The sequence below is a fragment of the Pantherophis guttatus genome, chromosome 4 (genome assembly GCF_059756535.1).
Source record: "Pantherophis guttatus breed Tessera chromosome 4, ASM5975653v1, whole genome shotgun sequence".
Lineage (NCBI taxonomy): Eukaryota > Metazoa > Chordata > Lepidosauria > Squamata > Colubridae > Pantherophis > Pantherophis guttatus.
The window spans coordinates 18,352,235-18,378,593 of NC_142066.1; the positions used below are offsets into that span (position 1 = coordinate 18,352,235).

The 26,359-nt window shown below is 38.9% G+C and overlaps 1 protein-coding gene across 1 annotated transcript; it reads right to left on the reverse strand.

The window, feature by feature from the left end:
- Positions 1–1,723: 1,723 nt before the first annotated feature.
- On the reverse strand, positions 1,724–15,031 carry LOC117673044 (vomeronasal type-2 receptor 26-like). The gene is made up of 6 exons (XM_034430178.2): positions 14,577–15,031; positions 9,784–10,075; positions 7,364–8,227; positions 5,736–5,963; positions 3,927–4,053; positions 1,724–2,625 (listed from the first exon to the last, which is right to left on the reverse strand). The coding sequence occupies exons 1-6, from the start codon at positions 15,029–15,031 to the stop codon at positions 1,724–1,726; spliced, it is 2,868 nt and encodes a 955-aa protein (XP_034286069.2).
- Between the last annotated feature and the right edge of the window lie 11,328 nt (positions 15,032–26,359).

A 26,359-nucleotide genomic window follows, 5' to 3' on the forward strand; every position in this document is an offset into this window, starting at 1 on the left:
CAAAGTTCCTTTTTGAACCAGATGGTGTCCCTCTACAATCCACATTTTCCATTAGTCATGTGAGTATCCATTTTGTGCTATTATGTAACAATCCAATTCTTCTTCTTTTAATTTTAAAAGTATCCAATCTTCTTTTTTTTTTTTAAAAAAAAAAAAATCCAATTCAAATTTTAAAATATCCAGTCTTTGTCCCATATCTCGATATTTAATTCCTTTAGTTCTATTCAAAGCTTAGTTGTTTATTGGCTCTTTGTTTCTTTAAGGTAACATTTTAAACTTTCAGCCCCTTTGTTATTCAGCCACTATTTTATAGCTAGGGGTCTTATAGATGTTAATTTTGCTCTAGGCGTTGTTCTAGCCTGGGTTGGTTGTCACTCACCTGGCTTCAAAGAGCTCCGTTTCTATCCACTTTCCTCCAGCACATTTCTTGCCCGGTTGTCCCAGCTTCATGGCAGCCACCATGGCTGTCGCCCCCCGCCACCGACTCACAGAGGGTTCCCTCTGACCTCTGAGGAACTTGCCTGTTCCTCTTGGTCATCTGAGGTACCCCTCCTTTTCCCCCGTCCCTGCAGGACAGTTCTGGTCTGAAGACCCATCAGCGGCAGTTCAACAGCCGAGGTTTTCACAGGGCTCATCAGAGCCTGCTATTTCCCCGACTGTTTCGCCGCGATGCCAAACCGGAAGTTCCAAGTGTCTGAATTTTGATCATGCAATCATGAGTTGTAAGAGTGAAAAAATGGTTTTTCACCCTCACTTTATTTCAATGCCATTGTAAATTTGAAGGTCACTAAATGAACTGTTGTAAGTCAAAACTACTTATACTTTGGGGGTCCGCACTTAATGGATTTTATCTGAAGAATGCTACCTCAAGTCCTTGTCTTTTCTCCTTTTTGATTAAGGGGACATTTAGCATTCCCTCTGGTAAACAATAGGCAAGCTGCTTAAAATCACCACAAAGGTAACCATGCAAAATGTAGCCGATATAAAAGACATGTAGGTTTTTATAGCTTAATATCAGTACTTTGTGTTGTATTTGAGAACTATTAGAGATGAATGCAGTAATTGTAAGAAGGATGCAATACTGACTGAAGCAGAGAGCACAGACTTAAATAGGGTTTTCTCCAGGTATATGGACAGGGGTGAAATCCATCAGGTTCTGACAGGTTCTGGAGAACCGGTAGCGGAAATTTTGAGTAGTTTGGAGAACCAGCAAATACCACCTCTGGCTGGCCCCAGAGTGGGGTGGGAATGGATGTTTTGCAATATCCTTCCCCCAGGAGTGGGGTGGGAATGGAGATTTTGCAGTATCCTTCTCTTGGAGTGGGGTGGGAATGAAGATTTTGCAGTATCCTTCCCCTGCCACATCCACCAAGCCATGCCCACCAAGCCACACCATGCCCACCAAGCCACGCTCACAGAACCGGTAATTAAAAAAAAAATGAATTTCACCACTGTATATGGGTATATCACTACAATCAAATTTAAAATGATTAAAGGGCTATACACGTCCTTCTATATCTCTATGGAGATTCTCAGTCATCTTGGTCATGGTTGTCCCAAAGGTGCTTTTTCAAGAGGCAACTGAACTTTCTGGTTTTTCTTTGAAGATGTTTCGCTTCTCATCCAAGACCTGAAGAACCTTCCTGGATGAAAAGCAAAACACCTTCAAAGAAAAACAGAAAATCCAGTTGTCTCTTGAGAAAAGCACCTTTGGGATGCCCTTCTATAGTTTTGTCTTTGTTAGTTGCTGTTTCCTATTCAGGTCAGGTCTCAAAACAATGATAAAACATTTAGGAGAAAAGATGCAAATTAGCAATGCAGCACTGGAGGCTATAATAGAGAAAATCTCCACAGCAACCATATATTTCCCTTTTGTGCTCAGATAAGTTGGAAGAAACAATACCCAGACTGAGCAAAAGATCAACATACTGAAGGTAATATGCTTGGCTTCATTGAATGTATTAGGCAATTTTCTTGCTAGAAAAGCCACTATGAAGCTGACAAAAGCAAGCAATCCCAAAAAGCCCAAGACACAGTAGAACATGAAAACTGATCCTTCATTACATTCCAAGATGATTTCTTCTGTTATTGAATTCATGTCAACATCTGGGAATGGGGGAGAAGTTGTCAGCCATGTAGTACAAATCATAATTTGAATAAAAGAGCAGCAAAATACTATGGACACGCCTAATCTTTTCCCCACCCATTTGGTCATCTTCGAACCTGGCTTGGTGGCCATGAAAGCTGCAACCACAATGATGGTCTTGGCCAAAACGCAAGAAATGGCCACTGAGAAGATGATGCCAAATGCAGTTTGACGAAGGACACATGTCACCTTGGAAGGCCGGCCAATGAATAACAAAGCACAAAGAAAACACAAAAGGAGAGCAATAAGAAGAATATAGGTGAGACCCTGGTTGTTGGCTTTAACTAGAGGAGTGTTCTTATTCTTCACAAATATCCAAAAAATTACTAGTGTAGTCAAAGAACAGAAAAGAGTGGAACCTGCCAAAATGGCGCCTAGTTGCTCTTCATACATCAGAAATGTTATAATTTTTGGGATACAGGAGTCCTGTTTCTTGTTTGGGTACTGATATTCTGGACATTGAACACAATCATCCATATCTACAAAAGATAATATCAAGTTAGATATAAATACTGAAATTGTACCAAAAGAATCAAAAGAAAACTTTTACTGTCTTCTGGCTTAAAATATGAAAAGCAAACCTACTTATATAGTTTGCTTAAAGCTATATTCCCAAGATTCCCTGCTCAGGATATTAAAAAAAAAAAAAGAATTTTGTTCTCATGAATTAATAGAACTGGAAACTTTATTTTTATTATTTTTCTGCAACATCAATGCAGTATTTAACTTTAAAAAAACCAAACATTTAGAGGAAATTTACTGAAAAGCATATTCAAAAATGTATACTTGAAAAAAGAAAGAGTTTAAATGTATTCCATAAAGTAAGAGAATGAACATGTGATGTAAATGATGAAATGTAAAGAATATTCTAAATGGAAATTCAAAAGAGATTTTAATTTTCACTGTTATGAGTAAAATGGATTTTTTGCACCTATGTCAGTACTTTATTTCTTTTAATTAAAAGAGTGGTAATAAATAGAGCATTTATGAATTTGTTTTACAAATCCTTACAGTTCAAATTTCATTCAAATCATTCTCCATCCATCCATCCATCCATCCATCCATCCATCCATCCATCTATCTATCTATCTATCTATCTATCTATCTATCTATCTATCTATCTATCTATCACCTTTCTATCCATGGTGGGATTCAAATAATTTAACAACCGGCTTTCTGTCCTAATCACTGGCTGGGTAGGCATGGCCATGGTGGGCATGGCCAGGGTGTGTGACAGGCAGCACTTGGCTTCCTGCACCACCACCCCTGGGAGCAAAAATGGGACATGGGGGGGAAAACGTCGGCCTCCTGTGCCCAGTTTTGGGTCTAGGAGGCCTCCCTTAAGCCTCCTGGGAGCAAAAAAAAGCAAGGGGGGCTCACCGCCTCCCCCCCGTGCCCCATTTTGGGCCTAGGAGGCCTCCCTGTTGCCTCCAGGGAGCAAAAACAGGGTGCATGGGGACTCCTGGAAGGGGCAGGGCGGGGAGGAACATAGCCACCCAGCAATTTAACTACCAGTTTTCCCAAATCAGCTGAATGCCATCTCTCCCTCTCTCTCTCCCTCTGTCTCTGTCTCTCTATCTTCTATCCATCATCTATCTATCTATCTATCTATCTATCTATCTATCTATCTATCTATCATTATCAATCATCAAACTATCACCTATCATCTATCTAATTTCCAAAGCTATTGGGCACATCACCACTGAAATTATTATTATGATTATTTTTTTTCAGTAACATCATCTTCATAAGCTTTACAATAGGTAAGAATATCTCTTACCCTCCTGGTTAGCAATTTTTCCATCTGGACACTGAAGGCAATTGTAGCAACAAAATGGCTTTTCTTCTATTTTGCTCTTACTGTATCCTGAATGACACTTGTCATTACACCAAGAAAGAGGTTGGGTCTGTTCAGAAGTGAAAGAAGTGAATCCTTTTAATTAAATAAAACTGGACTTTTGTGATACCAAAACTTTTACAAGTATCATCCATATTTTCTATTGTTGTTTTTATTTATTTTTATTTATTTAGAATTAAATTTATATACCGCCATACTCCTGAAGGACTCAGGGCGGTGAACAGCCAAAAAAGTAAAATATACATAATACAAACGTTAAAAACCATTTAAAATACATTAAATACTTTGGCCAGATTTAAAACACCCCAATCTGTTGTTGGGGTGTCTAATGTTTGATGTTAATGAAAGAGGAAGTTTGATAACTAGAAATGTCTTAATTTAAAAATAGGGAGGGGGGGACAGTGCAGTCATAGTGCACTGTGTAGAATTCGATAAATTTATGAAATATGTTAGTGATCTTTTTCCAGATATGAGAGGGTTCTTTATTTCTTTCTTTAAATACTTAGGATTGAGTTATATTTCTCCTTCTTCTAAACAAGGGGTGTCAAGCTCGATTTAATTGAGGGCCACATCAGGGTTGTGTTTGACTTGGGAGGCCTGGGGGGTGGGCATGGCCATGGAGGACATGGCCATGGTGGGTGTGGGCAATGCTGGGTGTGGGTAGGGGTGCCCATGGTGGGCATGACACGGGACTCATGTCAGGGGCACCTGTGGTGGCCAAGTGCTAATGCAGGGCTTCCCTGAGACCCAAAGGAGGACCCGGTTTGTGGGGGCAATAAGCTGACTTTGTATAAAATAGAACACTGCTGGGGGGCAGCGGCAAAAAGCCCTACTAAGCAGGTATATACAAAAGTATGAAGGCTATTGCTTAAAAGCATTGTAAGCCGCCCTGAGTCTCTGGAGAAGGGCGGCATATAAATCAAACTAATAAATAAATAAATAATAAATCTCTTACTCTCATTATAATCTCCTTCCCTCCCTCTCTCTCTTCCTTCTTCCTTCTCCTTCCTTCTTCCTTCCCCTCTTTCCTTATTTCTCCTTCCTTGCTCTCTTCCCATCTTCCCATCTTTTTCTTTGCCTTTCCTCTTTCCCTTTCTCCTTTCCTTTCCATGCTCAAATGCAAAAGAGGAAACATTTCTCCTTTTGTTTTGTCTTTAGTTTGTTTTGATAGCCCCCTGCCAGCAAAAACGAAGCTCAGGGAGGTGCATGTATCCCCCCCCCGCTTCTGATTCTTGGCTGCAATGGCCTCTTACAGCCCTCTGCCAGCAGGGGGGGTGTATATGCCCCCAGGCCCTGTTTTCACTGGCAGACGGCCGCAGGAGCCCCCCAAGCTCTGTTTTTGCTGGTAGATGCACTGTGGGCCAGTCCTTTGCTGTTTCTATACTGGCCCCATGGGCTGGATCTAAGCACCCATGGATCTGGCCCACAGGCCTTGAATTTGACACGCTTGTTCTAGACCTTGAAATAAAGTCTCCCTTGACATTTGTTATTGAGATTTCAGTTGAATAAGGAAATCAGAGTTGTATGGAAGGCATATAAAAATGGAGGGAAAGCAGGACACAAAGCAAGGTTGTGGAACTCATGGTTACTATGATGTGTATTGTTTCCTGCTGCATTTTATTGATGTATTATTCTTTTTCTTATATTCCAGAGAAAGAGGAAGTGAAAAAAAGAGTCCCAACATTTATTATTAATCTACTTTTCATTTACAGGAATGAAATTGGGCCATACCTGATTAAACCTCCTCGGCCATTCAATAAATTCTTCAGAAAAAGATAATATTTCTCCTTGGGAGTCCATTCTGTTTATTCCTCCAATTTTAAATCTCAGGAAAGACTGGTTAGGAAAAGTGATCCAGTTCATAATATCAAATCCCACCTCCAACTCTCCATTCTGGTTGAAGGAAACTTTTTCCCCCACACCATTGTTGAATGAGATTGTTCTCACAAAATGGTTGAGCTGATTAAAAGAAAGAAAGAAATTAAGAGGTGTAAATGAACATATGTTTTATTTGTAGAATTCAATTGTTAAATCCTTGAATAGATTTAAGAAAACTAGCAAGTAATGCAATGAAGGTAAAGTTTCCCCTCGCACATATGCGCTAGTCGAGCCGAGGTGGCGCAGTGGTTAGAGTGCAGTACTGCAGCTACTTCAGCTGACTGCTAGTTCAGCAGATCAGCGGATCAAATCTCACTGGCTCAAGGTTGACTTAGCCTTCCATCCTTCCGAGGTGGGTAAAATGAGGACCCGGATTGTTGGGCGCAATATGCTATTTAGTATACTGTCTTTTGTGTAAGCCGCCCAGAGTCCTCGGAGAGTGGGCGTCATAGAAATATGACTATGAGCTCACCCCATTACGCAGCACTAGGGATTCAAACCGCTGAACTGCCGACCTTTTGATTGACAAGCTCAGCATTTTAGCCAGTGAGCCACTGTGTCCCTTTTAGTAATGCAATATTATTAAATAAATCTTATTGAAAATTAGTGCATGCTTTTGAAAGCATTAGATTACAAAAAGAGGTTATTTATTTAAGTTATGATTTCCAGTATATACAGTAAGGTCTTACTAGGGTCAAAAGATTGATATTGCAGCATTGAAAAGATAAATCTGTGGCCCCTTTCACTCAATGTATTGAAGATCTAATTGTTCTTGCCACCTATGAGTGGATACCTATAGATACAGATTTTGTATGGTCAAATACAATTAATTATGCGGCTCATTTATACAGAACAAGTAAATAAAAAGATTATGCAATAGAAATATATATGTAGTTGAATAATATTTTCATGAGAAAAGTATATATAGAATTGTACTGTTCATTGATACAATAACATACCATATATTTTTGTCATATTTTCACTTGTTTTTTAAAACATTTTTTGTATTCTTTTTTCTTCTTTTTAACAATTTATCACCAATTTTCTCCTTTTTATTATTAATTAAAAAACAATTAAAAATAATTAAAAAGTTGTGATTTCCAACTTCCCATACTAAAAGATATGTTAGAGGAATATAGCAGTTACTGTGTGGATAAAACTAGTGGGCAATATATTTTTGGAGGGTCAAACTTGCAATTTAAATGCAGTCTAAAAAGAATTGAAATTGTAAAAAATTAAAGTATATAGATTTTGGTAGCTGGAAGTACGTATACGTATACGTATACGTATACATATGTATAATACTGCTATATGAGAAAAATGAACTTATCAAGTAAAAATAATTTAGAAACATCACAATTTTGGGGCACTCTATCTCATATCAATATATAGTACATTAATCTAATTTTAAAAGTAATCTCAAATCAGTCAAATTAAAGAGAAAATGATTTTTAGATAAAAAAAATATATCAACATATTACCTTCCAGAATTGTTTTTCTATTATGTTCAATTGGGCTTCATGGTTTTCTGCTCTGAACATGAATGTAGATGACAGCATGGCATGCAAAGCATGTGCTACCACATAGATTGCATTGTAGATACTGTAGCTGTGGCCAGTCATGTCCATTTCAAACACAGATGTAGGAAGAGTCTCCAGTTTTTCCTCTCCAGTGCATATGACTTCTTCTTCACCATCATTTATCACAGAGTTGGAGAATGAACATTCAAATGCATTTTTCCAGAAGAGCTTGATAAAGCTATTCTCTTTCTCAAAGTCAGGCTTTCTCGTCTGAAGAAATTTCTGGAATCCCAACACCTTCTTTGAGTGAATTGAAAAGGATAAAGCACCGTGGAGAAAGTCTATCTTCTCATTTCTTTGAAAGGGAAGCGACATGAAATCCATCTGCGCGGTCATAACCCACACCTTAACGTTTGCCAATAGTGGTACTCCTTCCAAATTTGACAGGCCTGGAAATAGTCTCAAAACTACCATGTCATCAATTTCACCATGAATTATCATTACATTTGCAGTGCTCCTCATGATAACGTTGAACAACTTAATCGCAGTGTCCATTGCATCAGTAATGTCATTGGAATAAGAAACAGTTGGTGACTTTTCAATGAAAGCAAAGCAGATACCTCTCTGGATAAACATTGGAACCACATCATGTACAAACTTTTCACCATTCTCATTATCCATATAAACCAACCCAATCCATGTCCATCTGAATTTGAGGAGTAACTGGAGAATTCCCTTGTACTGAAGATCAACATCTGGAAACATCTGTTGATATGAAGCAATCTGCGTTTTTATATTCATCTCTGGAGCCGAGCCATAGATGAACTGAAGAAAATATGGGAATGAAATCAGGAGATAAATTACATAGAATTGAACAGGAATAAATGGCTTGAAGAAATTTAATAATGCATTTGACTATATAAGAAACAATCTTTTACTCAATTGACATCAGCAAAATAAACCCTATATTAGAATTTCGCAAGAGATCATCCACATAACACAACATCTTTTCTCACTTTATGTCAGTGGTGGAGAATATGGATACCATATTCCTGTGGTATCCAATTTGGTATATGCTCAAATAATATTACATTTGAAGACAATTATGATAGTTTTACATTCTGAGAATTTATCAATAGCTTTTCAATATTTTCTTAAATTTATTAATTTCACATCCTGGTTTTATCCATCCATCCAGGATCCATAAATAAAGTAATGAACATTGAATACAAATTTAATGTAATTTGTAAAAAAATGTAAAAAAAAAAATGTTGAGACTCTAGAAAGAGGGCAGAAAAGAGCAACAAAGTTAATTGGGGGACTGGAGGCTAAAACATATAAAGAACAGTTACTGGAACTGGATATGTGTAGTCTTATGAAAAGAAGGATTTGGGGAGACATGATAGCAATGTTCCAATATCTCAGGGGCTGCCACAAAGAAGAGGGAGTCAAGCTATTCTCCAAAGCACCTGAGGGTAGGACAAGAAGCAATGGGTGGAAACAAATCAAGGAGACAAGCAACTTAGAACTAAGGAGAAATTTCCTGACAATGAGAACAATTAATCAGTGGAACAACTTGCCTCCAGAAGTTGTCAATGCTCCAACACTGGAAGTTTTTAAGAAGATGTTGGATAACCATTTGTTTGAAATGGTGTAGGGTTTGCTGCCTAAGCAGGAGGTTGGACTAGAAGACCTCCAAGGTCCTTTCTAACTCTGTTATTCTACATGCTTAATAAATAACAAAGACCATCTATATCCCAACTAAGATATCACAAAACCCTCTGGAAGACCTTTGTCTTGAATGCTTAAAGAAAGACACTGCAGATATATTTTGGTGCTAAGCCTTGTAAAACTTTTTATGTTGATGCTCTAAATTATACACAGGTGCTTATTGACAGCATGATAAGAGGATGTCTCCATTGTTTAATCTTCAGGTATCCATTCCTAATTTCTAGCATCCCCCCCCTTCATTAAAGCCAAAAGCAAAAAGAATGTATCCAATGTTTGGAATCTGTAATTAATCTATTCAGTTTCTTAAACCCTCACTCCAAGTTTCCTAATCACAAGAGTGGAAGTTCCTTTGAAGCCCAGGTTCTTCTTTAAATCCTGACTAGGTGGCTCAGTGGCTAAGACTTGTCGATCAGAAAGGTCGGTAGTTCGGAGGTTCAAAATCCTAGCACAGGTCTCCTGCATGAGCAGGGGGTTGGACTAGATGACCTCCAAGCTCCCTTCCAACTCTGTTACTGTTAAAGTCCAACCTCTTTATTCCAGTTATAGCATACATGGCATTCTTGTACTGTACGGTAGGCATGGCCATAAGGAAAAAAAGATGAATGAATGAAAGACTTACAAAATGCCTATGTTCTGATAAAGCATTGTACCTGTGGCATCTTGTAAATAGACAGGAGGGTTGTCAAATGAAATCCAACAGCAGAGGTAGGTCCTCCAATGACAGCTATTGGTCTGTTTTGCACATCACAGTTGTAGTTAGGGATCAAGTTCCCTTCAGCAGAGAATAATTCTAATGAGGCACGATAAGTCCAACTTGCACTAAAGTAGCTATTATAGATATAGAAACCCAAAGTATGATTAGGTAAAATCTGGGGATTTTTGTTGATCTCCCGAATACTAAATTGCAACGACAGAAATTGCTGATAAACTGGTGTCATGACCCTGTAAAAGAAAAAGAACATGTCACATAACTTTTAATGCCAAATACAACATTGGTCTATTTCATTTCAGGATATTATAAAGGTTTCCCAACCATCTGTGCATAATTTAGCAAAATTTCCTATTCCTTCTATACACTCTTTTATTTTTACTTTTTTTATCACAATATTCAATTATGGGAATTTTCAAATATGACTGAAAATTCCAGTCTTAATTTTATTTATTTTTAATGAATCACAGATTAGTTGATGTGAACTGAGCTTTGATTTTCACCTACTAAAGACATGCTCTGTATATTATTAACCATAATATTAACTACAGGGCCCCCCCAAGGATGTGTGCTCTCTCCACTTGTCTTCTCTCTTTATACCAATGACTGCATCTCAAACGATCCATCTGTTAAACTACTGAAGTTTGCAGATGACACAACAGTGATCGGTCTCATTTGAGAAAATGATGAATCTGCATACAGACGGGAGGTTGAACAACTAGCCTTGTGGTGCGACCAGAACAATCTGAAACTGAACACACTCAAAATTGTAGAAATGGTGGTAGACTTTAGGAGAAACCCTCCCATACTACCATCTCTTACAATACTAGACAACATAGTATCAACAGTAGAGATCTTCAAATTTCTAGGTTCTACCATATCTCAAGATTTAAAATAGACACCTAACATCAAAAACATCATCAAAAAAGCACAACAAAGCATGTTCTTTCTGCGCCAACTCAGAAAGCTCAAACTGCCCAAGGAGCTGCTGATACAGTTCTACAGAGGAATTATTGAGTCTGTCATCTGCGCTTCTATAACTGTCTGGTTTGGTTCTGCAACCCAACAAGACAGACACAGATTTCAGAGGATAATTAGGACTGCAGAAAAAACAATTGTTACTAACCTGCCTTCTATTGAGGACCTGTATACTGCATGAGTCAAAAAGAGGGTTGTGAAAATATTTACAGACCCCTCACATCCTAGGCATAAACTGTTTCAACTCCTATCCTCAAAATGACGCTATAGAGCACTGCACACCACTAGACACAAGAACAGTTTTTTCCTGAACAGTCTGCTAAAGAAATAATTCCTTCAACACTGTCAAACTATTCATTAAGTCTGCATTACTATTACTATTAATCTTCTCATTGTTCCTATCACCCATCTCCTCCAACATATGACTGTAACTTGTTGCTGTATCCTTACGATTTATATTATTTCCTAGTATTAATTTGGTTGCTTGATTGTACCCTATGACTATTATTAAGTGTTGTACCTTATGATTCTTAACGAATGGATCTTTTCTTTTTATGTACACTGAGAGCATATGAACCAAAGACAAATTCCTTGTGTGTCCAATCACACTTGGCCAATAAAGAATTGTATTGTGTTGTTATTGTTATTGTATATTATTAACCATAATCAGAAATACTTGCTTCTTTGAAAGCCCTTGGATTTGGCTCATAGGAGCTTCCTTTAATAGAGGTTTTTCTGAGGTTAACTAAATCTTACTATGCTATCTTTCCTTCATGATGTAATCAGAAAGAATGTAATTACCCAGGCAGAGATGAAACCATCTCAATTGGCATTAGAAAGGAATATGTGTGTGTTTTAAAATAAACTTACAGAATGTCATCAAAGAGATCACTAGAGGGTGCTTTACTGAAGTCCATCATGGAAGTCAATATGTATATCTTAGATAAAATGCCTACAATAATGAGGTCTCCTGGTTGGTATTGCTTATGAAGAAAAGGCAGTGGCTTACTGATGCGGCATTTAGCCCTTGGAATTTTGGATGCAACCGGATGCAAAAGCACTAAAAATATTGTTCCAAATATCACCATTCTGAATGAAGCAATTCCTTCTTTAAGTCAGCTCAGCTTCCCAGCACTGTCCTTCATTAATTCTGATAAGTCTAATCTAAGTCCTCAGACAGTATATTACTAGATAAAAGGGACAATTATCAAAGTTCAGCACCTTAACTATCTTTAACCCCAGGTGGGACCAGTCCAGACAATGTTCTATTTTATTTTCCACAAATGATTTTATTTTGTTGCATTGCATTTCAGCGTTAGTGATTCTCACATAGATTTGGGATCTATGCAGCTCTCAGACATTAACATGTTCAAAATGTATATAATTGCAGGGGAAGAACCAAGTAAAAAATAATAGATGAAATAAAACAATGGATAAGAAAGCATGTGTTGTATCTTAATTGAGATCTTATATGTTCTTTACTGAAAAAACCACAAATGTAGATAATTTTTTTTTTAAAAAAAACTCTTTTGGGATTAGAACACATAGCTCAATTTACCTTATCTATATTGGGTTTATTGAAATTGGCGGGAAAAAAATGAAGGAAAAAATGATATTTACCACTGGTACTTCAGTGTGATAGCAAGATGATCAGAAACAGAAATATTCATGAGGATGGGAGGATTTTTAAAAAACAAAAACAAAAACAACAGTGTGTAACTCTGCAATTGCAGCACCAATATTTTTTTTTAATGGAAATTCAACATACAGTAAGAATTGGGTAAGAGGGCAGTAGGAAAGAACTATAAGTATATCCTTCTGAATTTTTCAAAAAAGTTCACTGTATAGTAGAAGATTAAAATATATTCAATTGTATTGGTATTACTTCTATGTAGGTATTCTTTATAGAAAATTGGAGATTTTATTGAATACACATAAAACAAATTTCTTAGTGGCATAAAAGTTGCTCCTTTATTCATTTGAGATTTCTGGTTAATTGTATTTTTTTGTGTGTCAGGTTTTTCATTGTAAGCAGCAGAGGTGGCTTAATGGCTTCATGACACTGGTGATGGTCTCTGCTTTGGTGGTTTGAGTCCTAGCACTGCATGGTGGGGTGAGCTCCCATCACTTGCCTCAGCTTCTGCCCACCTAGCAATTTGAAAGAAATGTTGTATGCAAGAAGATAAATAGGTACCACTTAGTTGGGGAGACAAACTGGTGCTTTGTGCAGATGGTCAGATTCCTGCCAGTTCTGAACCTTCCTGCTTGTGATGTTCATTTGCAAGGTGGCTCTGGTGAAGGGAGGGGGGCTTAAAATGACTATGCAGGAAGAGCCGCTCATCTTTCATTCTGATGTGAACCTAGCTCACACTCCTGTAATGAATGCACCCTGGAAAGCACACAAGTATTTTCCATAACAAAGCTAATAAATTGGCAGCCAAACTACTACTATGCATTAACATTGTAGTCTCCTGGCTATGTAACAATGCCATAGGGCAGTGATGGTCAACCTTTTCAGCACCGAGTGTGCATCTGGGCCACAACCCGGAAGAGGAGCTGCCCAGGGTGAATGCGCGTGCCTGAAAATGAACTTCTGGTTTCAGCTACTATTCTGGGTTTCTGGCACGCATGGGCACACAATGATCAGCTGGCCGGCACACATGCTCCTGCAGGAAAACAAAAGACTGGCTCTTCTAGTTTCTGGCACTGCCACATTCAAAAAGGCCAGCTGATCATTGCATGCGCCTGCATGCCAGAAACCCAGGAAGAGGAACAGTAGATGCTGTGTGTGCCAGGCAACTTGGCTCCATGTGCCACTTTGGGCATGCGTGACATAGGTTTGCCATCACAGCCATAGGGTAATAACAATAGGGTTTTTTTTTTGAAAAAGTTTTTATTTTATTTTATAATCAAACAAATATACAATATAAGCAATCATTCAATCTATCATCAACCTTCAACCCCGCTCCCCACCCCCCACCCCCAACTTCCCAGAACAAAAACAGGGCATAGACTTCAACAAACATTCGCTAACATATGCTAACTTACTGCAAGATTTAAAACTTCCTGGACCCCTTAACTCCCCTTCTACAAAGTCATCAACCTCCCCTTTCATTAACTCTAAGGGTTTTAAAAACATTAACAAACATTGATCATTCAAACCCTAAAAACTCTTTTAGTATATCTGTAAAGTATTCTTAATTCATTTACTTAAACATTTTACTCTCCCTCCACTTTTCTCAAAATTCAGATATTTTAGAAGATCTTATAACAAAAAGTAAACCTTAATTAGTCAATAATTGAGTTTCTGCATTTTCCCCTCAATCTTTCTTCCTCCCTCTATCATTTAAATTTTAAAACATAATCATTTTAATTAGCCATTAATACATCAACTGCAAAACCAAAAAAAAAGTTAATCTTACTTTCATGCTTTCAGATATTTTAAAAGTCTTATAACAAAAAGTCTTCCTCCCTCCAACTTTTAAATCTTAAAACATAATCCTTTTAATTAGCCATTAAAACATCAACTGCAAAACCAAAAAAGGTTAATCTTCCATTCTTGCTTTCTTTTTATATTTTTTCCAATCTTTCTTCATCCCTCCTAGTTCTGTTTTGAGGAGGTTTTTAATTTTAATTTGAGGTTGATGTATCTGTAAAAATTTTCCCCTTTTTGAAAGTGTTTCCTCTGATTTAGAGCCACCATATCGCCTCTTCTTGCTTATATAGTCAGTCACTTCATTCCTTGTTCTGTAAAACCAAAGATTATCATCAGTTCGCAAAGAAAAATTCAGTTGTTTCTTTTCATTTAGTTGTGTGAAAGCCACTGGCAAATCTCCTTCTTCCTCCAAGACCTCGCAAGGCTTATCATTTTCTACTTTTTTCCTCTCCAAATCATCACAAAGAGCAGGAAGTAAGCTTGAAAATTCTTGAGAACCAGCCAATTCCACCTTCTCTGCTTTAATCAAAATGTCTCCTGCATTGTCATTGTGCTCTGTATTTGCTTTTGTGTCCTCCAACAAATCTTTTAATTTCCATTCGAAGATTGCTATTTGGTTAATCATAGCTACAGTATGATTATTCATGGCTTCCTTTACAAATTCTGTAAATTCATTAATAAAATCCTTGTATCTCTGTGAATCAGTCGACTGTGTCATTTCTGACACCACTGGAGAGCTTCCAGCACTTTCAAAAACTCCTTTCTTGGAAGCCATCTTATTTTAAGAAAAATTTTCTTTTCACCACCATAAAGTCATAAAGTCACAGCCATAAAGTCTCTTGAACAGCTTTCAGCAATTTGTTTGTAAATCACCAAGCAAAATGATCTTTTTTCCAAGCAGCTCTTTAAAATCAAATCCAGCAACTTAAAGCCAGTCTCTGAGCACAAATCTGTTAACAAGCACTTTCCTTTCTAACTTTCACTTTTAGACTCGCAACAAAGACGCCATCTTCACCTCCAGCTCAGAAAATTCAAATAGAAACAATGTATCCCCAGAGTTAAGCATTATACTTGCAAAAGCTTGTTCTCCTGCTTCCGTTCAGTCTGCTTTTTGGATTCAATCAATCTTCTTTTTGACAGCAGAGTTGGACGCGACGCCTAGCTCTGTTAATACAGAGTCGCACCAGATCCGGAGCTTCAGTGGGCTGACCGGGGGGCTCTCACCCTCCAAGCCCCTGGAGTTATTCCAGGGGCTTCCGGGGAGCTCTACCCTCACCCACCGGCTCTCCTCCCCTTCTTCTCCTGAAGGAGAAGTTTTCGAGCCGTCTGACAGCTGATTAGCGCTGTAAGGATGGCTCCAACGGAATCACGATGCCGGCGGTCTGAAAAGACCGTTCGCGGCACCGGCGGTGCCAACCGGAAGTTATTGGGTAATAACAATAGTTGTAAGCATTAAAAAGTCATATAGAAATCTGTCAACCTATAAATAAAAATGGATGGATGGATGGTTGGATGGATGTTCAGGAAAACAAACAAACAAATAAACCCTGCAATTGTGAAAGGCTTTTGATGCAGACATTTTTGAAAGCTTATCTCAATCATAGGACTAAGCCATGTACAAAAACAAAAATGCAACAAGAATAATATTAAATTAAATCACTCTCCCTCTCTCTCTCTCTCTCTCCCTCTCTCTTCCTCTCTCTCCCTCTCTCCCTCTCTCTCCTCTCTCTCTCGCACACACACACACACACAACCAGTGGCTGGAAAAAGTTGCACTAAAGACAGTCCTAAGGCACTGATCAGAGCAACACAAGAACAGGCACTAAGCACCAGATACATAGAAGGAGGGATCTATCATACAGGACTCAAGCTACAGACTCTACAGAAAGGCCTCAGAGATACCCAACACATAGTGAAAGATGTAAAATGCAGGCAGGTACATTATACCTTGAGTGGCAAAATGAAGGAGTCCCACTGTGTATATTGATGGGCCAGACTATCAATAGTCCAGATTTTTTGGGGGGGTGAGATGTTCCATTCAATGTTGTGGAGAATAACATGACTAAGATTCTGTGAGACTTCCTGATCCAAACAGTCAGGCAGGTACTGGCTAAACAGCAGACATTGTGATAGTAACCAGGGACCAGAAGACAGCAGTGGTGGTAAATGTAGTGACACCAACTGACAGCAATGCCAGGAAAAAGGAGAAGAAAAAGCTCAAGGAGTAGCAGGGCTTAAAGGATAAATGAAAGGGGATACAGTAAATAAAAGGCAAAGTGGTCCCAGTGATGGTTCAAGAACTCAAGACTGTGACTCCTACAATGAGAGAGTAGCTCTAAAATATCTCAGAAACATCATCAGAACTTTCTGTGTGAACATCAGAAGAAAGCAGTCTAGGAATGATTAAGGCATTATGCAGAACCCTCAATTTCACACAATTGTTATAGAGAATCTGAGATTGAGCAAGACACATTCCGCTCATAGTATGAAAAAAAGAGGTGAAATCCAGCAGGTTCTAGGAGGTTCTGGAGAACCATAGCGGAAATTTTGAGTAGTTTGGAGAACTGGCAAATACCAGGTCTGGCTGACCTCAGAGTGGGGAATGGAGATTTCGCAATATCCTTCCCCTGCCACACCCACCAAGCCATGCCCACAGAACTGGTAGGGAAATTTTTTGAATTTCACCCCTGATGAAAAGGGATATGTATTATATGTATAGGTACAAGTATAACCACACACACACAAACACACACACACACACACACACACACTCAACTCAATACATAGCTAAAACACTATTGACTAATTCAAAAGTATTAAGGGTCATCCAGGTTTATATTCTTCTAATGATTTTTGGTGCTTAGCTTTTCTTTCTTATTTAGATCAGGTCTCCATATAATAATAAAACATTTGGGGGAAAAGATGCAAATTAATATTCCAATACTGGAGGCTATGATAGAGAAGATCTCCACAGCAACCATATATTTTCCCTTTGAGCTCAGGTATGCTGGAACAAAGGACAACCAGACACTGCAGAAGACCAACATGCTGAAAGTGATAAACTTGGCTTCATTGAAAGCATCAGGCAATTTTCTTGCTAGGAAAGCCACTATGAAGCTAATAAAGGCAAGGAAACCCATGTAGCCCAAGACACAGTAGAACATGTAGTTGGATCCTTCATTGCATTCCAGAACTATTTCTTCTGCCATTGAACTCATGTTAGCATCAGGGAATGGAGGAGATATTATCAGCCACACTGTGCATATAATCCCTTGAACAAAGGAGCAGCCAAACACTACAGACATGGCAAGTTTTTTCCCTACCCACTTGGTGATCTTGGTCCCAGGCTTGGTGGCCATGAAAGCCAGAACCACAATGACAGTTTTGGCTAAAACACAAGAAATGACCACTGAGAAGACAACTCCAAAAGCAGTTTGACGAAACACACAGGTCACCTTGGATGGTTGACCAATAAATAGCAAAGCACAAAGAAAAGATAATAATAGAGCACCCAGGAGAACATAGGTCAGGTTCTGGTTATTGGCTTTAACAAGAGGAGTATCCTGGTGTTTAATAAAAATCCAGAAGACCACAGCTGTAATGAAAGAACAGAAAATAGCAAAGCTGGCTAAAATGGTTCCCAAAATTTCTTCATACATCAAGAAAGTTAATGCTTTTGGGAGACACAGATCTTGGCTGTTGTTTGGGTACTGATCTTCTGAACAATGAAAACAGTCATCCATGTCTAGAAAAGAAAATATTAGTTTAGAAACAGGATAGTTCTGACATCCCATTCACTAATTAAATCAGAAACTAACAGTCAAATAATAATTGTTGACTTTGAATCTGAAAACCAAAGAAATTTCTATCGTTTGCACATGTATCCAACATCAGTAATGGCTAATAAAGCAGGACATATATTGTATTTCAAATAAATGAAATTCCAGGATGACTGAAAATGTTTCCTTAGAAGCACTCAACATTATTATATTTGCTTTTTGTGTATTAAAAAGAAGTCATGATGGGTAGGTTTGTGAACTTGTGGTATTTTTAACTGGAATTTGAATTTGTAATTCTTCATCACACCTTGGGAACATATGCCTACAGACCCGTTCTGATGAGGCTACCAGATGCAGGTAAACTAGATGGTGAATGAACTCCAAAAGTTATCTGGATAAAGTCCAGAATTCAGTGATGGGTCTTAACTCAAAAGGTAAGAATCACAACATTAAGAGTGATTTTACTATTTAGGAGTTCAGAAGATCAAATAATATAAGGATATCAAGAAATCCAATGTGATCTCGGCTTTTATTTCAATTTGCAGTTGAAATTATTATTGTTGGTTGCATAGTCAGCCACATATTTTGATTAGATTTGATATTTTTTTCCATCTATTCAGGGGTGTCAAATTCAGTTTCATTGAGGGCCACATCAAGGCTGTGGTTGACCTCGGGGGGCTGGGCAGGCGTGGCTGACTGGGTGAGTGTGGCTGACTGGGTGGTCAGCTTGACCCTACTCACTGGGCATGGCTGACTGGGTAGGCGTGGCCAGCTTGACACCACTCCCCAAACTGCTGGCATATTTCCTCTTGGCATTGGGTAGACCAGGCCAAAGCCACGCTGGCCCAATATTTCCTCTTCACATTGGGTAGACCGGGTTGAAGTGACATGGGTAGACCATGCCGAAGCAATGTGGTTTGGCCCCTTATATTTTCCAGGATGGCCCCACTGGCCAGATCCAACCACATTATGGACCAAATCTGGCCCACAGGCCTTGTGTTTGATACCCCTGATCAATTGAGTATCTCCCATGGACCTGAAATAGGGAAGTGTGATTTATATTATGGTTCATTGCACAGTCAGTCAGATGCTTAGACTGAATTTGCCATTTTCATCTATCTATTGAGTCCTTCACAAGAGCATGGAATAGGCAGATGTTAATTTTAATGGATTTAAAGGTGTCATTGGAGGATGTAAGCTGTTCTGAGTAAAGCTGGCATACTGGCTTCAATGTACCTCTTCCACTGTATTTCAGATATTCTTCCAATGCCCTTTTTTCTTCTTCACATAACATTACATGCTTACCTATTTTCCTTGGTAAGTAGAATCAGTCAACATCACAGCATGCATGAAGCATGATTCATTGCCATCATTTTTCTGGCCTTTCTCTCTGGGATTTTTAGTTCTACTTACATCCAGTCCCTATTTCAGCTGTACATATGTTTGGATCAGGGTGAAATGCTCCCAGTTCGGACCGGATCGCCTGATCTGGTAGCGATGGCAATGGGTGGTTTGGAGAACTGGTAGCAAAAATTCCTGCCCCCTCCCATGCCCAGCTGATCCACGCAATCATCAGAAGCTTTTTTTTTTAATTTTTAAAAGCATTTTTTCTACAACCTCTTCGGCTGAAAAAATGCTTTTAAAAGTTAAAAAAAAGTGTCTGATGATCGCACGGCTCAGCTGGGATCATCAGAGGCTTTTAAAAGCATTTTTTTTACAACCTCTTCAGCTGAAGAGGTTATAGAAAAAATGGTTTTAAAATTTAAAAAAAACACTTGGCCATGCCCACCCAGTCACATTACCCCAACCACCAAGCCACGCCTACCCAACCGGTAGTAACAAATTTTACATTTCACCACTGGTTTGGGTTCTTGTGGTTCTCTGAGCTTGCTACCGTTGTTGCAGACATTTCATTATTGGGTTGTGTAATATCATCACTCCATGGAAGGATGAAGTTTGCTGGCTGTTTTTATTTGCTTTATAACTTCTCCATGCATGGACGTCAGCTAGCTTGGTAATGAAATATCTACAACAAGATAAGCGAACTCAGACAACCTAACCGGTTCCCCCCCCCCCCGTTTTTTAATCCTGTGATATCCTTTGATGAATTAAAATATCATGATCATCATCTATTTTTGGATATTAAGAGAAAATACGCCTGTGATTATTGATGTCAGTAGATCCTTCAGCTTTCTGCACAACATCTCTTACCTTCCTTGTTAGCAATCTCCCCATCAGGACACCGAAGACAATCATAGCAGCAAAATGGCTTTGATTCTATCCTTTTCTTACTGTATCCTGAGTGGCACTTGTTATTACACAGAGAAAGTGGCTGGACCTATCCGTTATGAAAGGAGAGAATGCTTTTGATTGGACAAGATTGTACCTTCATTGTCTATTTGTATATTGATTTATTTGTTACACTTTCTTGTGTCAAACCTTAAGAGCCTGGATAGCTCAACAGACAGAAGCACTGTAATTTAACACCAGCTGTCTGCAATTAAAGTAAGATCGAATCTCACCAGGCTCAAGGTTGACTCAGCCTTCCATCCTTTCTAAGGTAGGTAAATTGAGGGCCCAGTTTGTGGGGGCAATAAACTGACTTTGTATAAATATACAAAAGTATGAAGGCTATTGCTTAACGCACTGTAAGCCACCCTGAGTCTCCGGAGAAGGGCGGCATATAAATCAAATTTAAAAAACAACAACCCAGAAATGGAGAATCCCGCCCAGAACTTCAGAAACAAGATCAGGTTCATGTCAGACTTCCCCCTCTCATTTACATAATCCAATCAGATTTTTCCATTTTAAACCCCCTTAATCTGGTCTGGCCAGAAGAAAATAAGTATGACTCATTGGGACTAAACCAACAGAAGATAATGAGGATTCAGCCTTTGCAAGTACTCATCAGCAGACCCATTAAACAAATTGCAACAGTGTTGTTGGGTGAAAATTCACAGACTTTCCAGTTCTAGATTAAGAGCATGCACCTAAATCTCCCATCACTAATTAGCATGGACAGACCATTTCCAAACATTGATTTATGAGCCAAGGTGGCACAGTGGTTAGAGTGCAGTACTGCAGGCTATTCTGCTGACTGCCGGCTGACTGCAATTTGTCGGTTCGAATCTCACCAGACTCAAGGTTGACTCAGCCTTCCATCCTTCCGAGGTGGGTAAAATGAGGAGCCAGATTGTTGGGGGCGATAGACTGACTCTGTAAACCGTTTAGAGAGGGCTGTAAAGCACTGTAAAGTGGTATATAAGTCTAAGTGCTACAGTATTTCTCCTTAGTAAAAATATGAACATCCCTCCTCCCATAAAGTAAAAATAATTTGACCCACCCTCTGTGGCCCAAGATAACTACCAGCAAATAAGACCCTAAGAATTTCCTACTCACAATTCCTATCAAAGTCCTTCACTTTCTTTTCTTTTTGCTCTTGTTCTTGTTTCTCCTATGAACTGAAACTCAATGATCATGGCTAGTAATAAGGTGTGATCTTTTTCCTCAGCATTGTGTCAACCCTGAAGCTGTCCTGACTGAAGCCATTTTGTCTGCTTCAGTGTTGCCACTCTGGAATTGAGGGCCAGGGAGAGGGGGGGATCTGAGATAGAGGGATCTTTGTAGCCAAAATAAAATAAATCTACTAAGCATAAAATCATGCTGTACCATAGGAATAACAAAGCAAGGATAATAAATTAAACATTAGTAAAACAAGCATAAAATAACCAGGCAAATATTGTATAACAAACTGTGAAATATTTTAAATGTCCCAAAACATCCTGGAACAATATGCTCTACACATTGGAAACCACTATGGAAAACACTCTCTCTGTGTTCCCTTAACATCTCATTACTGAGTGGAAAGGTATTTTTGTTTTATATAATTTTTATTCCATTATTTTCTCTTCTTTGAAACAGACATTCCTGTAAATGGGGGATAATCATCTTCAAATAGTTGGCTATGATATTCCAGTTCCATCAATAGGTTAAAGTTGATATACAATCATTAGATAGATAGATAGATAGATAGATAGATAGATAGATAGATAGATAGATAGATAGATAGATATAGAGAATAGAGATAGATAGTGATAGATAGATAGATAGATAGATAGATAGATAGATAGATAGATAGAAAGAAATGAATATTGATAAATTCCTAGTGAGAATTCTGTTATCTTTTATCACTTTGTGTAATATTTGTGAAAATATTTTATCTGCTAAACTGTTTTATCTTATTCCAAAGTTTTTAATTATATTTATCCTTTGCCATTTGGTTTTTGGACAATAAATACAAATTAGAATAATTATAACTGATGCATGTGACTTATGGAATCCCAAACCATCTTTTTACCAGATTTACATATATCCCCATGCTATTTTTCCTCATGGTTTGGACAATATATAAAAGTAGGGGGGGGGGAAACCCATGGAGGGTTTTATTTCTGAATGTAAATGGAAGGTGGGATGTTGGATCTGTAAATATTTCTAACAGTGGAATAATTATGGAAAGTAATCCAAAATGTAATTGCACCATACCTGATTAAATCTCCTAGGCCACACAATAGATTCTTCAGGAGAAGAGAATGTTATTTCTTGAGAATCCATGCCATTGATCCCTCCAATTCTGACTCTCAGAAAAGACTGATTTGGAAATACGATCCAGTTCATAATATCAAATCCAACCTCCAACTCTCCATTCTGACTGAAGGAAACTTTTTCCCCTGCACTGTTATTGAAAGACACCCTTCTTACAAATTGGTTGAGCTAAATGTAAGAAAGAAAAAGAAAACAGAGTACAGTTAGAAATTCCAGTACATAAAGAATAATGTTCCTTGCTCTTTGGAGAATGCAGAGAATAAACCCTTTAAGACAGTAGTGGGTTTCAAATTCTGTCACTACTGGTTCGCTCGTGGGCATGCGCATGCTTGCTCGCTCTCATGACACTTCTGTGCATGCACAGAAGTTTCTGCACATAGGCAGAGATGTCCAGGCAGGTGGGCAGAGCCTCCCACCGCCACCGGTAGCAACCCACCACTACTTTAAGAGCTTTAGAGTCTAGAACAGGGGTGTCAATCTCAAGTCCCAGGGGCTGGATCCGGCCTGTGGAGTACTTAGATCTGGCCCATTGGGCTGCCCTGGAAACATAGAAGGATAGCCTGTGGTGCTTCTGCCAGGGAAAATGGGCTCCCAAACTCCATTTTTGGCTACCACGGCCTTCTGCAACCCTCTATCAGTGTAAACAGAGTTTGGGAGCGCTCGGCTGTGACAGCCGAAAACAGGAGGCCATGGCAGCTGAAAACGGAGCTCGGGAGCCTGTTTTCACTGGCAGAGCGCTTGGGATGCCACAGGCACCCCGACAGGAGTGATGTCAAGCTGGCCATGCCCCCCCCCCAGCCATGCCCCTCCCCCAAGATCAAACACAACCCTCATGCGGCCCTCAATGAAATCAAGTTTGACACCTCTGGTCTAGAAGGTAAGGTAATACTGAATGATTATGCTTGCAGTTTTAGTGAATAGGCATGAGACTAAAACCTACAAAGCGGCACAATTTAATAAAAGTACCAAAGCTACGAAAAACAAACAGATAAAAACTGAGAATAAAAAAAATCCCTGATTCTAATTTATTTCAAGAGAAATATAAAATAATTTGAATCAGAATCAGAGTAGAACTGGAAGGGACCTTGGAGGTCTTCTAGTCCAGCCCCCTGCTCAAGCAGGACACCCTATATCATTTCAGATAAGTGGCTGTCTAATATCTTCTTAAAAACCTCCAGTGGTGAAGCATCCACAACTTCTGAGGACAAGCTCTTCCATTAGTTAATTATTCTCACTGTTAAGAAGTTTATCCTTAATTCTAGGTTGCTTCTCTCCTTGGTTAGTTTCCATCCATTGTTTCTTGTCTTGCCTTCTGGTGCTTTGGGGGGGGAAAAAAGTTGATCCCCTCTTCTTTGTGGCAGCCCCTCAAATACTGGAACACCATTATCATGTGTCCCCTAGTCCTTCTTTTCTCTAGACTAGCTATAACCAATCCCTGCAACCATTCCTCATATGTTTTAGTCCCCGGACCTTTAATCATCTTAGTTGCTCTTCTCTGACTTTTTCCAAAGTCTCAACATCTTTTTTGTAATGTGGTGAGCAAAACTGGATGCATTATTACAGGTGTGATTACTAAGGCTTTATAATACTTCTTTTTATTTTTATTTTTATTTTTTTGCAATCAAGGATTGCATTAGTTTCTTTGCCTGCTGCCACACACTGCTGGCTCATATTTAAATGATTGTCCACTAGGTTTAAATCAGTGGTGAAATCCAAATTTTTTTTTACTACCGGTTCTGTGGGTGTGGCTTGGTGGGTGTGGCTTGGTGGGCATGGCAGGGAAAGGATACTACAAAATCTTCATTCCCACTGCACTCCAGGGGAAGGATTTTGCAAAATCTCCATTCCCACCCCACTCTGGGGCCAGCCAGAGGTGGTATTTGCCAGTTCTCTGAACTACTCAAAATTTCCGCTACCGTTCTCCAGAACCTGTCAGAACCTGCTGGATTTCACCCCTGGTTTAAATCATTAGTGGATAATTTTTTCAAGCACATTTTATTGAGGAGAATATTTGTAACATAGAAATTATTATATATTATGTGAAGATCTCACTTCCTAAAGAAGATATGAATACTGGGAAAGGGGAAAGTAAAGACAAGAAGATGAAAACCAGCAGAAAGGTACATGCAGTCAGTTATAGTTGTAATGGGTGCACCAATAAAAGACCTGACAGACAAGATTCAGGATAATTCATCTTGGAGAAACCCTGTCTACATTGTGGATAAAAACCGACCATTACTTGATAGCACATAGTCAATCAAATTAATCAATAAAGCTGTTTTTGAAGTTTGCAACAAATCTATATTTGTTTTTCCTGATGGTTTCTTATCTAATAAATTACAAATTGCTTAACTATTTGGGATAAGCTAAAGACAAATAAACATTTCACTTTCATTCTAGCAATAACTAGTATTCATTTTTTTTCTTTTCTTATTTCCTTTAAAAAAAATGAATTGGATAAGTGCTCAGACTTGTGATTTATTAGTCACTGAAACTATGATACATTTCACAAAACTGCAGTGTGCTTGTTATATAAGGTGGAATGAAATAAATAATCATAAACATATCACATAGCTTATAAACATTAAAAACATAACTTTAAAGATATAATTAGAGAGAATCTTATGTCTAGATAAATGTTCATATTTAGGCTGTAAAAAGTCTTGGAGAATAGCATCCTCCCCAATCTAGGATCTACAGTATTAGTTTACCTGCAAATATGATCAGCCCTCTGCAATTTAGTTTCCATGCTTAGAAGTTACTTAGACTTCCTTAGAAGTAATGCTTAGAACAGTGATGGCAAACCTTTTCGGCACCGAGTGCTGAAAAGGTCGCACGGAAATGTCACACATGCATGCATTGGAAAAGCCAAACTTGTGGGTTCTAGCACGCATGCATGCCTGACGATCAACTGGCCAGTGTGCATACATCAGTGGTGAGTTGCCCCCAGTTCAGACTGGTTCTATAGAACCGGTAGTAACACTGGCAGGAGGCTCTGCCCACCAACCTCGACATCATCAGGAAGCTTCTACGCAGGCGCAGAAGTGCGCACATGCAGCCCCGTTGCAAACTGGTAGTAAAGGTAAGTAGAACCCACCCCTGGCATACACACACCAGTTTTCAGCACCAGTTTTTACCTTTACGCAAAAGACAGCTGTTTGTTGCATGTGCATGCACGCCAGAAACCCGAAAGAGAAACAGGCAAGGCCGCGTGTGCCAGGCAACATGGCTCTTCACATGCCACTTTGGGCACGCATGCCATAGGTTCACCATCATGGGCTTAGAACATTACCTTCCATGGTTGTTGCATCAGAAGGTTTAGTTTGGCTTCATGATATCCTGCTTTGTATCTGAATATGGATGCCTGGATGTCATGTAAAGCATGTGCCACAGCAAAGACTGCACTGTAGACACTGTAGCTGTGGCTAGTCATGTCCATTTCAAATACAGATGAAGGAAGATTTCCCAGTTTTTCTTCACCAGTGCAGATGACTGCATCTTTCTCCCCATTCATGGAGTTGGAGAATGAACATTCAAATGCATTTTCCCAGAAGAGCTTGATAATGGCATCTTCTTTTTTCATGTTAGGCTTTTTCATCTGAAGAAATTCCTGGAATCCCAAAACCTCCCCTGAGTGAATTGCAAAGGAGAGAGCACCATGGAGGAAGTCTATGTTGTCATTCCTTTGGAAGGGAAGTGATGTGAAATGCATCTGAGCTGTC

Bases quoted from the DNA above. Each gene is read 5' to 3' on its own strand.
- LOC117673044 (XM_034430178.2), bottom strand. From the start codon at position 15,031: ATGGCTTCCAAGAAAGGAGTTTTTGAAAGTGCTGGAAGCTCTCCAGTG. The intron at 5,964-7,363 runs GTAATATGTTGA...TCTTTTAATCAG, and splicing joins TAGAAAAACAATTCTGGAAG to CTCAACCATTTTGTGAGAAC. The intron at 2,626-3,926 runs GTAAGAGATATT...TATCTTTTGTAG, and splicing joins AAAAATTGCTAACCAGGAGG to ATATGGATGATTGTGTTCAA.